Raw genomic sequence first — 12,178 nt, 5'->3', positions numbered from 1 at the left:
GCAGCCAAGAGATGAGCAGCCTCATGGTGAATGTAATTACCATCACTCTGTTATTTCAAAGGTGTGGCAGCTGGAAGCAGGTAATCTCGAAGGCAACCCTGAGTGGCAATCCTTATGGCCACCACAGTCCACCTCTTGCAACACGCATGTCACTCCCTTGCCCCTATCTCCCAAATGCTGCTTTTAAGTCATCTCAGACAATTTTCAAAGGACTGCAGAGCAGGAGGTGTTGCAGTCTTGTTTTAAGATGGTCTTGGCCGGGCGCGGTGGCTCACGCCTGTAATCCCAGCACTTTGGGAGGCCAAGGCGGGTGGATCACAAGATCAGGAGTTTGAGGCCAGCCTGGCCAATATGGCGAAACCCTGTCTCTACTAAACACACACACACACACACACACACACACACACACACACACACACACACACGCAGACACAAATTAGCTGGGCATGGTGGTGGGCACCTGTAGTCCCAGCTACTTGGGAGGCTGAGGCAGGAGGATCGCTTGAACCCGGGAGGCGGAGGTTGCAATGAGCCGAGATTGCACTGCTGCACTCCAGCCTGGGCAACAGAGTGAGACACCATCTCAAATAATAATAAGAAGAATAAGAATAAGATGGTCTTGTCAGGAAATCCTTCCATCTCTCCCTCCCTGTGTCTGGCTGTATTGAACACCCAGTCTGTGTGACACACACAGTGTGCACAGTATCAAACAAGCATTACAATGGACACAGCTTTTCTGTCTGAGCCCGGGGTCAAAGCATCCACAGCCTCCCCTCAGTCACCAATTATTGGCTGTCTTATTTTGTATCTGTTCTTCACAGGTATGATTTAAGCTTGGATGAAATGAGAGCTTTGACAGTTCAGAGAGTGAAGTTTGCCATGGGTCTACCTCTGTTAAAACGTGCAGTTCAGGATCTGGTAAGTGTCATTATTATTTTGGTATGGTTGTGTGTGTGTGTGTGTGTGAGAGAGAGAGATTTTTTTTCTCTCCAGCTTTTATTTTATGTTTAGAGGGTATATGTGCAGGTTTGTTACATGGGTAAATTGCGTGTTATGGAGGTTTGATGTACAGAGTATTTCGTCACCCCAGTAGTGGGCACTGAACTCACGACAGGTAGTTTTTTGACCCTCACCCTTCTCCCACCCTCCTCCCTCAAGTAGGCCACCGTGCCTATTGTTTTCTTCTTTGTGTCTGCGGGTACTCAGTGTTTAGCTCTCACTTATAAGTAAGAACATGCGGTATTTGGTTTTCTGTTCCTATGTTAATTTGCTTAGAGATTTTGTTTTGTTTGCTTTTGTGACTTGCTAAGCCTGTTGATCTCATGCTGAGGGCAGCTGACAGACAGGTCTCGGTGGAGGAGAGTGTCTTCCTCAGGCCCCTTTTCTGCCCCACTCCCACTAACCTAACAAACCCTTTCCTCGGCCCACACATTCACTTCTCCAATCTCACAGGTGAGGGAAGAGGAGTATCAGCAGAAGTAATAAAATATTTGTACACAAAACCAATATAATTTTAGGGATAAAGTTAAATAGCTGGGAAATAGAAATAACTCATTTTAAGGGCTTTTAAAGCACTTTAGACTTATCCAAAGTTTATGTCTTATTTGTCTAAAAACTGTCACTCTAAATTTAGTGGTATTATTTTAGTCAATTTAGCCTCATGAAAAAAGAAAGAAAGAAAGAAAGAAAGAAAAAAATACGTGATTAGTGAGTTCCTTTGTGTCAGTATTAGGAGTGATGTATTTTAGCCAAGTTCATTCAGCTTCATGGTATATAGGAAAAAATATACCTCAGCAGGGTGTGGTGGCTCACATCTGTAATCCCAGTACTTTGGGAGGCCAAGGTGGGCTGATCCTGGGTAGAGCCCAGGAGTTCAAGACTGGCCTGGGCAACATGGTGAAACCCTGTCTCCACAAAAAAAAAAAAATACAAAACTGGCCAGGCACAGTGGCTCATGCCTGTAATCCTAGCACTTTGGGAGGCTGAAGCAGGTGGATCACTTGAGGCCAGGAGTTTGAGACCAGCCTGGCCTCAACATGGCGAAACATGGCCTGGGCAACATGGTGAAACACTGTTTCTACTAAAACAAAACAAAACAAAACAAAAATTAGCCAGGTGTGGTGGTGCACACCTGTAGTCCCAGCTACTTGGGAGGCTGAGGCACGAGAATCCCTTGAACCAGGAGGCGGAGGTTGCGGTGAGCTGAGATTGCGCCACTGCACTCCAGCCTGGGCAACAAAGCGAGACTCTGTCTCAAAAAATAAAATAAAATAAAATAAAAAACCCCAAAAACCCCAAAACACTAAACAAATACTAGCCAGGCATGGTGGCCCACACCTGTAGTACCAGCTACTTGGGACGCTGAGGTGGGAGGATCGCTTGAGGCTCCAGAGGTCGAGGCTGCAGTGAGCTATGATCGCACCACCGCACTCCAGCCTGGGCAACCGGAGTGAGAGCCTGTCTCAAAATGAACAAACAAACAAACAAAAAACCCAACACCACCCCCGCTGTGAGACCCCCTAAGGGAGGAGCCTGAACTAGGGTAGCTGCAGCTCAGCGGCATGCTGAGGAGCCGACCCTATCCTGCAGCAGCCCAGCCCTTTCCCCACCCAGCATGGTCTGGGAGGGAGAGTCTGAGGACTGAGGGATGGAGTCCTCCCAGTTCAGGAGACCACAGGGGCGCCTTTCTTTGTGGAGCGTAGAATGGAGCTAGTGGGGGCCTGGGATCCATGCTTGAAAGTAGATCCCTCTCCCTTCCCCACAATCCCACCAACCTTTGGTAGGTTGTCTAAGGAGACAAGGACCAATCCTGGAGTCTTCTCAGGAAGGAATTACAGGCAGAGCCTTGGCACCACCTGCGCTGCGGTACTGCAGGCACCTCCACACTGACAAGGGCGCTGCAGTGTCAGCTGAGCTGGAGAACGTGCAGATGGATGTTCACTTGGCACAGGAAAACTCCCACGTGACAAAGTGGAGCGTGCTTGCAAAGCGTAAAAAATCATTTCATACCAAGTAGTTTGGCAGAGATTTTCAAGCTAGGAAATTGCCTCTTGATGGAGCATCCATTTAGAGCTGTGAATACAACCAAAAAAGAAAAAAAACACAAAAACAACCAACCTCTTTGCTGCCAACCACTCTCTCTGTCAGAGTCGCCTCCAAGTGCGTTCGGCATGGGGCTGGTTGGAAGGTGAAATCTTGGCCTGTGGCCAGCTTCTTGCTCCCTTAATCAGCCCAACATGTCTGTGGCTTAACTTAGTGTCAATACTCAAGACCCGGATGTGAGAGCTGATCCCTTAATGAGGCTTGCTAATTGCAGCCCGACCCGCTGAGTCTGAAGGATTAGCCTCTGTAATCTCGCTCCTGATGAAGCGTGTTGAGCTCTGGATCCAATTATCTTCCTGTTTTCCTGGCTCACTTAGTGGCCTTAGGCAGCCTGGACAACTCTCTGTCCTGGGTGATTAGATATAATTCCTCCAGGAGGCACAGGATTGGCCCTAGACCATCCCTCCAGTCATTTCTGTGAATTATCTCGGCCTGTTTGGCACCTCTCTCTGTATGAATTCACAAAAGCCAATAAACCTGAAGGAAATGAAACTGGCCATCAGTGCGGCAGGCTCATCTCGCTGGGCGGATGTCATGAGACTCGGCAGCACATCTGTGTTTGAAGGCTCTCAAATTCCGCCCTGTAAACAGCTGGAGGAGCTGTCCACATCCAGTAATTCTAGAAGTGTTACATGATTCATCCTGCCTCTTAATAAAATGATTGAGTCATGGCTGTCCTGCCTGCTCAGGGAGCATGCCAGGCCCGTCTGTGTTTCCCTGGACTCCCCTTTCATGTTGCTCTCCACTTTTGTGGATGATCCGATGAGCTCTGAGGCAGAACGCGGTGTATAATGTGTAATGATGATGTTCTAGGGGACAAATGAGGAGGGAGTCTCATTCACTCCAGGTCTCTATGGACAGTCCGCAGGCCAAGAATAAACCATTAAAATATTTCCACGCTGTGTTTTCCCCTCTGCCATCTGTAATAGATTTGAGATGTTTCAATAATTTTAAAGCGAAAAAACAATATGAATCTGATTGCAGAGTGTGCATGCACACACACACAGACACACACACAGTGTGAACACCATCATTGTTCTCTGTGCCAACTTCTCCTGCACCTGTTTCTAGTGACATCACCTTTGTGCACCTCAGTCAATAGCTCTCTTGTTCCCTGAAGTTTCCAGAATTGGATCCTGGGCTGGGGGAGTCACCAACTGCCTCTATGTCCAGATGCAGAGACCTTCTGTCTCTAAGACCCAGGTCTTATCATCTACTTTGTGGCAGTGTCTTGTCCTGCATGGGGGACAGCTTCCTCAGAGATGCTCATCCCTGGAAGCTGACAGAGTCTGACAGCCTGCACTGATCTTCACCATAGCAGACAGTGACAGCTCAAGTTGACTGAGTACATGTTCTGGTACAGTCCCAACACTAAGAACTTTAAATAGATGATGTCATTCAGTATTCACAACATCCCTCATGGCATTCCCATTTTACAGATAAGTAAACTGAAGCTGAGTAATTGGCCTGAGGTTAGTTATACAATTAGTGAGTTGTATATATAAATGACTAGTGAACCAGGGATTCAAACCCAGGTGCTCTGCTTCCTGAGCCCACGTCAAACAGGTGGTGCTTGCCCCTGTCTGCGCAATAGAAGCAGCCAGACAACTTTCAAAACTCCTACTGTGAAGGCTTTTGCTCAGGCTAATCAAGTCAGCATTTACATCTCCCAGGTGACCCACTGTGCATCTGGGGTTGCGGACTGCTGCACTATGCCTCCTTTCCTGCACCCTGTCTCCCCAAAATTGTTCCCATTAAGCATTTGGTCCCTACCAATCAGGGCTTGTGGGTGGCTCATAGGGAAACCGCATCTCAACATTACCTTTCCCCAGGAGGGAGCCAGCTGGGATCAGGCTTCTTTCAGCCAAGTGTAGTGTGGGTTGGGGACAGATACCTGGATAATGAAGATCCTACCCCTGACTCCTTCTTCCCCTCCCCCAACCAGCCTACAACCGTTCTCTCTCTCACCCAGAGCTCTGGTTTTTATCCCCATGATCCACACGAGTGAGGGGCATAGTTGCACCATCATTATCTAAACCAGTGGTTCTCAAAGTAAGGCCCGAGTACCCGTGTGTGTCCCCAATACCCTTTCAGGTGCTACGTGGAAAGTATATGTCCAACTACCTGCATGTGAGACACTGGATATTCATCATAAACTTCAACCAAAACAACATATCACAACAGATGGCACAAAAGCAGTTATGAAAGGGCAGCTATCTTTTATTGAGCCAGATACTAAAACAATGTGAAACAATGCCATTCTTCTCATGAGTTTTTTGAAATTATGATTATTTTTCATAAAAATTATGCAATATGGTAAATTGACAGCTGTAGCCTGGACAAACAAAACCTCTTTGGAATCCTCAGAAAAGGTCCAGGGACCATAAAGGTTGAGAGTCACTGATCTAAATCGTCTACTATTTTCTCAGGAAGCTCAGTCTCAGCAGATCAGAGGGGAACTAGTAGAACATTGGTTGCATTATATTTATATTACATATATTATGACTATTATTTTTATCAGAATTTTAGGTAATCTCCGTTTGAGGTATTTTTGTATTTGGAGAAATATCAGGTGGGTGATCAGATCTAAAATGGAAGAATGTTCTAAGGTCAGCTCACCTTAGAAGGTGTTTGGGAATGCCGGGGAGGGTGGTTACTTTTCTACTCAGACCCTGAGAGAAGAAACAGCCTTTCCTGGGAAGCTTTTACATTTAAGCCCTGAGTGTGTTGTGCAAAAGGAGCTGAGCCAGGAATCTGCCAAGAGGCTGAGATGTCTGTCCTGTCCCAGTCCCAACTCACCCAGGCCCCACCCTGTTACCCACAACTTCCAGTGCCAGCCCCAGCGAGTGCTGCAGACTGTGACCGCTGTACTCCCCCACCCATCCCAGGACTGGCTCCTGACCGACGGACAGACTCTGAGCTCTTGGCTCTGCCGCCCTGGCCTTGGCTCCCTCTTGGGCCTCTGGCTTCTGTTTGTACTGGAACCCAGGCTTCTCCTAGTGGGCTGTGACAGGCTCCCCTGGCTCTTAGTCCTATATACTGTCTTTGGCAGGAGTCCCTGTCCCAGCTCCAGCTCCACAGACTTGGACATTGGCCACTTGGCCAGCACTTTGGTCAGGCCAGCCCTGGCCGCCTGGGATATCTTGGAGGATTTGGGCAGAGACAACAGGACAGAGAGGTCTGTTTACAGAAGTCCCTCTATGTAGATTGGCACCTGAATGCAGTTGTCATCTGTGATAGCCACAGGGATTACTTGAAAGCGGGGCATGGCAGGGAGTGAGCTGGACCTGCCCTGGGATTCCAGTGCAGCTGGAATCATGGTGCTGTTTGTTTTTTGACACTGCAACCATTCTGCATAAAAAAACACCCTTTTCATTCTAAGCCTTCATTATTACTCGTGCAGTGAAATACTATGTAAAAAACCAATAATTATTTCTCGCTACCTTTTGCTAAGTCCCTTCTGTGTGCCAGGTGAGGTGATTCGTTCATTTTATAATTGTTTATTGAGCACCTACAGTGAGCCAGGCATTGCTCAAGGGGCAGTGAACAAAGCAGGCAGAAATTACCTGTCTCGATGGAGCTTACATTTTTGTCTGGGAGGAGTCAGACTATAAACTAATAAACAAAGTAAATTTCTGGTATGTCAGATGGTGATGGATGCTGGGGATAAAAATCAAGTGTGGTAAATTGGAAAAGAAGAAGTAAAATAGTCTCTCTGAGCAGATGACAGGATCTTTTATGTAGAAAACCCCAAGATTCCACAAAAAATCTGTTAGAACTAATAAATTCAGCAAAGCTACAGGATAAAAATCAACATGTAGAAATCAGTTGCATTTCTATGCATTAATAATGAAGAATCCAAAATGAAATTGAGAAAACAATTCTACTTATCATAGCATCAAAAAGAATAAAATACTCAGGAATAGACTTAACCAAGGAGGTAAAGACTGTACATGGAAAACTACAAAATTGCTGAAAGTAATAAAAGGAGATACAAATACATTGAAAGGCATCCTATGTTCATGAATTGGAAGACCTCATATTGTTAAAATGTCAATACTACTAAAGCAATCCACAGTTTCAGTGCAATTCCTATCAAAATCCCAAAGATGATTTTTGCGGAAATAGAAAAACTCATCCTAAAATTCACATGGAATCTCAAGGGACTCTGAATAGCCAAAGCGATCTTGGAAAAGAAGAATAAAGTTGGAGGCCTCTCACTTCCTGATTTCAAAATTTACTGCAAAGCTACTATAATCAAAACTGTGGAACTGGCATAAAGACAGGCGTAGAGACCAATGGAATGGAATAAAGAGCCCCTAGAAATAAAACCTCACATAGGTGGTCAATGATTTCTGGCAAGGGTGCCAAGACCATTCAGTGAGGAAAGAGCAATCTTCTCAACAAATGATGCTGGGATAACTGGATATCTACAAGCAAAGTATGACGTTGGAAGCTTACCTTACAGCATATCCAAAATTTAACTCAAAATGGATTAAAGACCTAAATGTAAGAGCAAAAACTAATAAAAAATTCAAAGAAAGCATAAAGAAAGGGCTTCTTAACATTGGATTTGACAGTGATTTCTTGGATAGAACACCAAAAACACAGGCTTTTGAAAAACGTAGATACATTTTTGGAATAAAAATGATCTAATTATTAAAAACAATTTTAAAAAGCATTTAAGTAAAAATTTATATAAAAATAAACTGGACTACATCAACATCAAAATCTTTTGTGCATCATGGGACACTATCAACAGAGCGAAAAGGCAACACATGGAATGGGAGAAAATATTTGCATATTATATGTCTGATAAGGGATTGATATCCCCAGAATAGATAAAAAACTCCTGCAACTCAACAAGAAAAAAACCAAACAACTAGATTAAAAAATGGTCAAAGAGTTGAAGATATATTTCTTCAAAGATAAACAAATGGCCAATAAACACATAGAAAGATGCCCAACGTCACTAATCATTAGGCAAATACAAATCACAACCACAATGAGATACCACACCCATTAGGATGGCTATTATCAAAAAAACCAAAAAACCAGAAAAGAACAAGTGTTGGAGAGGATGTGGAGAAACTGGAACCCATGTGCATTGTCGGTGGTGATGTGGGAATGTGAACTGATGTAGCCACTGGGGAACACAATATGGCATTTCCTTAAAGAATTAAATGTAGAATTACAATGCGATCCAGAAATTCCACTTCTTGGTATATACCCCACAGAAGTGAAAGCAAGGGCTCAGAGAGCTATTTGCATGTCCATGTTAACAGTGGCATTATTCCCAATAGCCAAAAGGTAGAAACAACCCAAATGTCAATTGGCAGACAAATGGCATAACAAAACATACAAAACGTGTTGTAATACATACAATGGGATGTTATTCAGCCTTAAAAGGGAAGGGAATTTTAATACACGCTATAACACGTATGAACCTGGAAGACATAATGCTGAGTGAAACAAGCCAGTCACAAAAAGATAAATACGGTACACTGTTACATGAAGTATTTAGAGTGGTCAAATTCATAGAGATTGGAAGTGGAATGGTGGTTTCCTGGGTCTGGGGGAAAGGGGAAATGGGAGTTAGTGTTTAATGGGTGTAGATTTTCAGTTTGGGAAGATTAAGAAGTTCTGGAGATGGATGGTGATGATGGTTGCCAAACACTGTGAATATACTTAGTGCCAGAGAATTGTACAACTAAAAATAGTTGAAATAGTAAATTTTATGTTGTGTGTATGTTAATTTTTTTAAGTGAAGATGTAAAGGTGCTCAGAAGAGTCGGAGGGACAGGTGGGGGCCTCATGATGAGGTGACATTGGAGCAGATGCCTAAGAGGTGGGGGAGCGAGACAGCTGGAGGTCGGTGAACAGCATCCAGGCAGAGGGAACAGCAGTCATGAAGGGCCTAAGGTGGGAGTGTCCTGGGCTTGTTAATGGAATGTCAGTCACCATGTGGTGTGAGCAGAGTGAGAGAGGAGGAGAGAGGTGACAACCAGGGAGATGGTGAGTCCCTGGAGTATGAAGGGCCTTATGAGGCATTTGATTTTCTTCAGACTGGATAAAATGGGAGGACTTGGAGGGACTGAGTGGAGCAGGACCTGTCTGACTGGGTCTCCGGGCTGCTGGCTTAGAAATATACTATATGAGAGGCAGGACTGCAAACAGGGAGCTGAGCAGTCACCAGGGAGAGAGCAATCACCAGGGAGAGAGGTGGTGCTAGCTGGGACCAGAGTGACTGCAGTCAAGGTGATGAGAAGTGGCAGGAATGGGGATTCTACTGAAGGTCAAGCAGTAGACAGACACTGATACATGGAAGTGGAGTGAGAGAGGGAAAGAAAATGCGATTCCCTGGTATTTGGTCTGAGCAACTCAACTAGAAGGATAGGGTCACCATATACTGGGTGGGAAGCCTAGAAGAGATGTTAGGTTAAATCTGGAGCTAGTCTTTAGATGTGATCATCTCAACATGTTTGTGATGTTTAGGGTCAAGGTATGGGGAAGCCATCAGCATAGAGATGAATTTAGAGCCATAAGGCTGGAGGGATCCCCATGGCATGGGTGTTGACAGAGAAGGGGAGGCCCGAGAGTGGAGCCTGGTGGGAAGGACCAGAAAGGAGACTGGAGAGAAGTGGCCATAGAGGTAGGGACAAGGGTAAGAGGGCTCATAAGCATTTTACATACATTACTCCATTAAATGATCATAGCAAATCGTAAAGTAAATATGGTGCTCATTTTACAAGTCAGGGGACTAAAATGTAGAGAGAAAAGGTAACTTGTCTAAAGTTCAATAGTAAATGAAGCAGAGGCGGGATTCAAGCCAGTTGGCCAAACTCCACAGCTGTGTATGGTGCAGCTCCACCCTGCAGAGTCTTTCTGTTGTGATGGGGACAGAACAGAGGGATGGGAGAATTGAATCTTGTAACTCAAGATGAGTAGGAGACCATCTCTGTCTTCCAAGTGTGCACTGTCTCGTGGGCCAGGGGCTAGAGTGCATCCATCACAGGACGGTGGCTCAGACAGGGGCCATCAGCACGGGCAGCGCTCCTGGGTGAGCCGGGGTTGACACTGGCCACAGAGGCTGCACAGAGCCCAGCACTGACCTCCTGTGTGTATGTGGGGTTGAGGGAGGCTGTCCTCATGATAGCACCTGGGGAGAGGCCACACCACTTCAAGGAGTCGGGGCAGGTGTCCTATTTTAGGGCTGTCCAAACATAGAATGTGGGTAGCATTAGTGGTTTCCAGTGGCTGCCTTCCTGCCACAAGACAAAGCTGGTCTTGGGCATGTGAGCCGAGTTCAACTATTGGAAGCTCGCATTGGGACCAGCCAGCAGGCAGGAGTTTTGTGCAGGTGGAGAAGGCAGGGTTAGCATTCATGTTGGCAGCAGCGGCCATGCCCAGTTGGCGCTGTGACTTCTGGGCCACATTGAACCTGAAACCCTGCAGTGTTATTCCCTTTGGTTCCTGGCACGGGGGCCAACTTGGCTCTTACTAGTTTTCCAAGTCTGCTTTTCTACCTTCTACTGATGCTGTGAGGCTTGGATAGATGAGTCAGTTACAGACAGACACTATAAAAAGATGCACAAACCATAACTGGGAAAAATGCTGACAAATTTCTCATTATCAAAAATGATGCATGTTCATTACAGGAAAGTTAAAAATGCAGACAGGTAAAGACACACAATGACAAAATTCTATTGCCCAAAAATAATGCATATCCCAATCTGGTCTTTGAAATGTATCATATATGAATTTATACTTATATTGTTTTGAAAAGGGGATATGGGATGGTCATAGTACAATTTTCTCACCATCATGCAGTGGTTATGGGTTTCTGATTTTGGAGTCAGATAGAACAGGGTTCATGACTGGCTGCTCCTTCACTGAGGAGCCCTGTGGCCTTGGGCTAGTTTTTGAATTCTTTGCATCTCAGTTTCTTTCTCTGTGAAGTGTGGACGATAACATTCTTACCTTAAAGGGTTGATGGGAGGCTCAAATGGCATAACACATGGTAAGTTGTCCAGACAGTGTTTGGGCACATAGGAAGTGCTGAATGAACGCTCAGTGGTAGTACTGCTTGACAATCCAGTTTTTAAGTAGTCATGTGGTATATTTATCTCTCACAATGTAGAATAATGGGAACAATATTTGCTCATGGGCCAAAAATTATAAGCAACCATTAATTTCCATTAAAATGAATGTAGAATGCTGCATAAAAAAAGTAAGCTTGTACATCAAGCTGGTAATGTCAATAAGATACGTTCATTATTACCTGCCACCAATATCAATCGATTCTGTAATTACACTAATAATCAGAAACATTTTCGAAGTAACTAGGAATTGTAGTAAGCATGTGCTGCCAGGGGAAGCGGTATTACATTTGTGGCAATAATTTGGAAAATCCTACACTGTCAGGGTCCTGCAATAATGTCGTGAAAAGAGAAAAATATCTTTAGACAGAGCCATGGGAATGTCACCTTTCATCAATCCTGCACTGGGCTTTCCTGGAGTAGTCAAAGGCCCTTGGAGAGAACAGAAGTACGTGGCTACAGCCTTTGTTACAGAATGCTCCCAGGATCTGTGCAGCTGGCCTACTCTGTGGCCCCTGGAACCAGCAAGAAGTAAGAAGGGCTAGACATGGAGGACGTGGTCAGAGGGTTAGATCTTCCTGCAGGGGTAACTGGAGTCATTGGAGGTGTTCGCTATGGTTGGGGGAGAGAGGAGGGAGGAAGGAACACAGTGTGATACTTAGTTTAAAAATGTTGTAGTACCTTGATCCAAATTTACAGGTTGCTTCAAAACATATATGGAAATGCAAAAGACCTAGAAGAGTTAAAACAATTCTAAAAAAGGACAAAGTTAGAAGACTCACCACATGACTTCAGCCCTTATATTATAAAGCTGCTCAAGGTCACAGGGTATTGGCATAAGGAAAGACAATGAGATCAATGGAATGGAATGGCAGGTTCTGAAAGAAACTCACACATATATGACCAATTGAGTTGCCAAGGCAATTCAATGGGAAAAGCAATGTCTTGGCAGTAAACGATGCTGGAACAACTAGATA

At 44.9% G+C, this 12,178-nt stretch overlaps 1 protein-coding gene across 1 annotated transcript in view; it reads left to right on the top strand.

The window, feature by feature from the left end:
* ACOXL (acyl-CoA oxidase like) overlaps positions 1-12,178 on the top strand; it is a 387,631-nt gene that overhangs the window by 36,974 nt on the left and 338,479 nt on the right. Inside the window, 1 exon segment of the mRNA XM_016949229.4 lies at positions 822-918. Coding sequence (XP_016804718.3) covers positions 822-918 — 97 coding nt within the window.

Source organism: Pan troglodytes, chromosome 12, assembly GCF_028858775.2.
Source record: "Pan troglodytes isolate AG18354 chromosome 12, NHGRI_mPanTro3-v2.0_pri, whole genome shotgun sequence".
NCBI classification, from domain to species: Eukaryota; Metazoa; Chordata; class Mammalia; order Primates; family Hominidae; genus Pan; species Pan troglodytes.
This window is presented reverse-complemented; position numbering and strand designations above follow the sequence as displayed.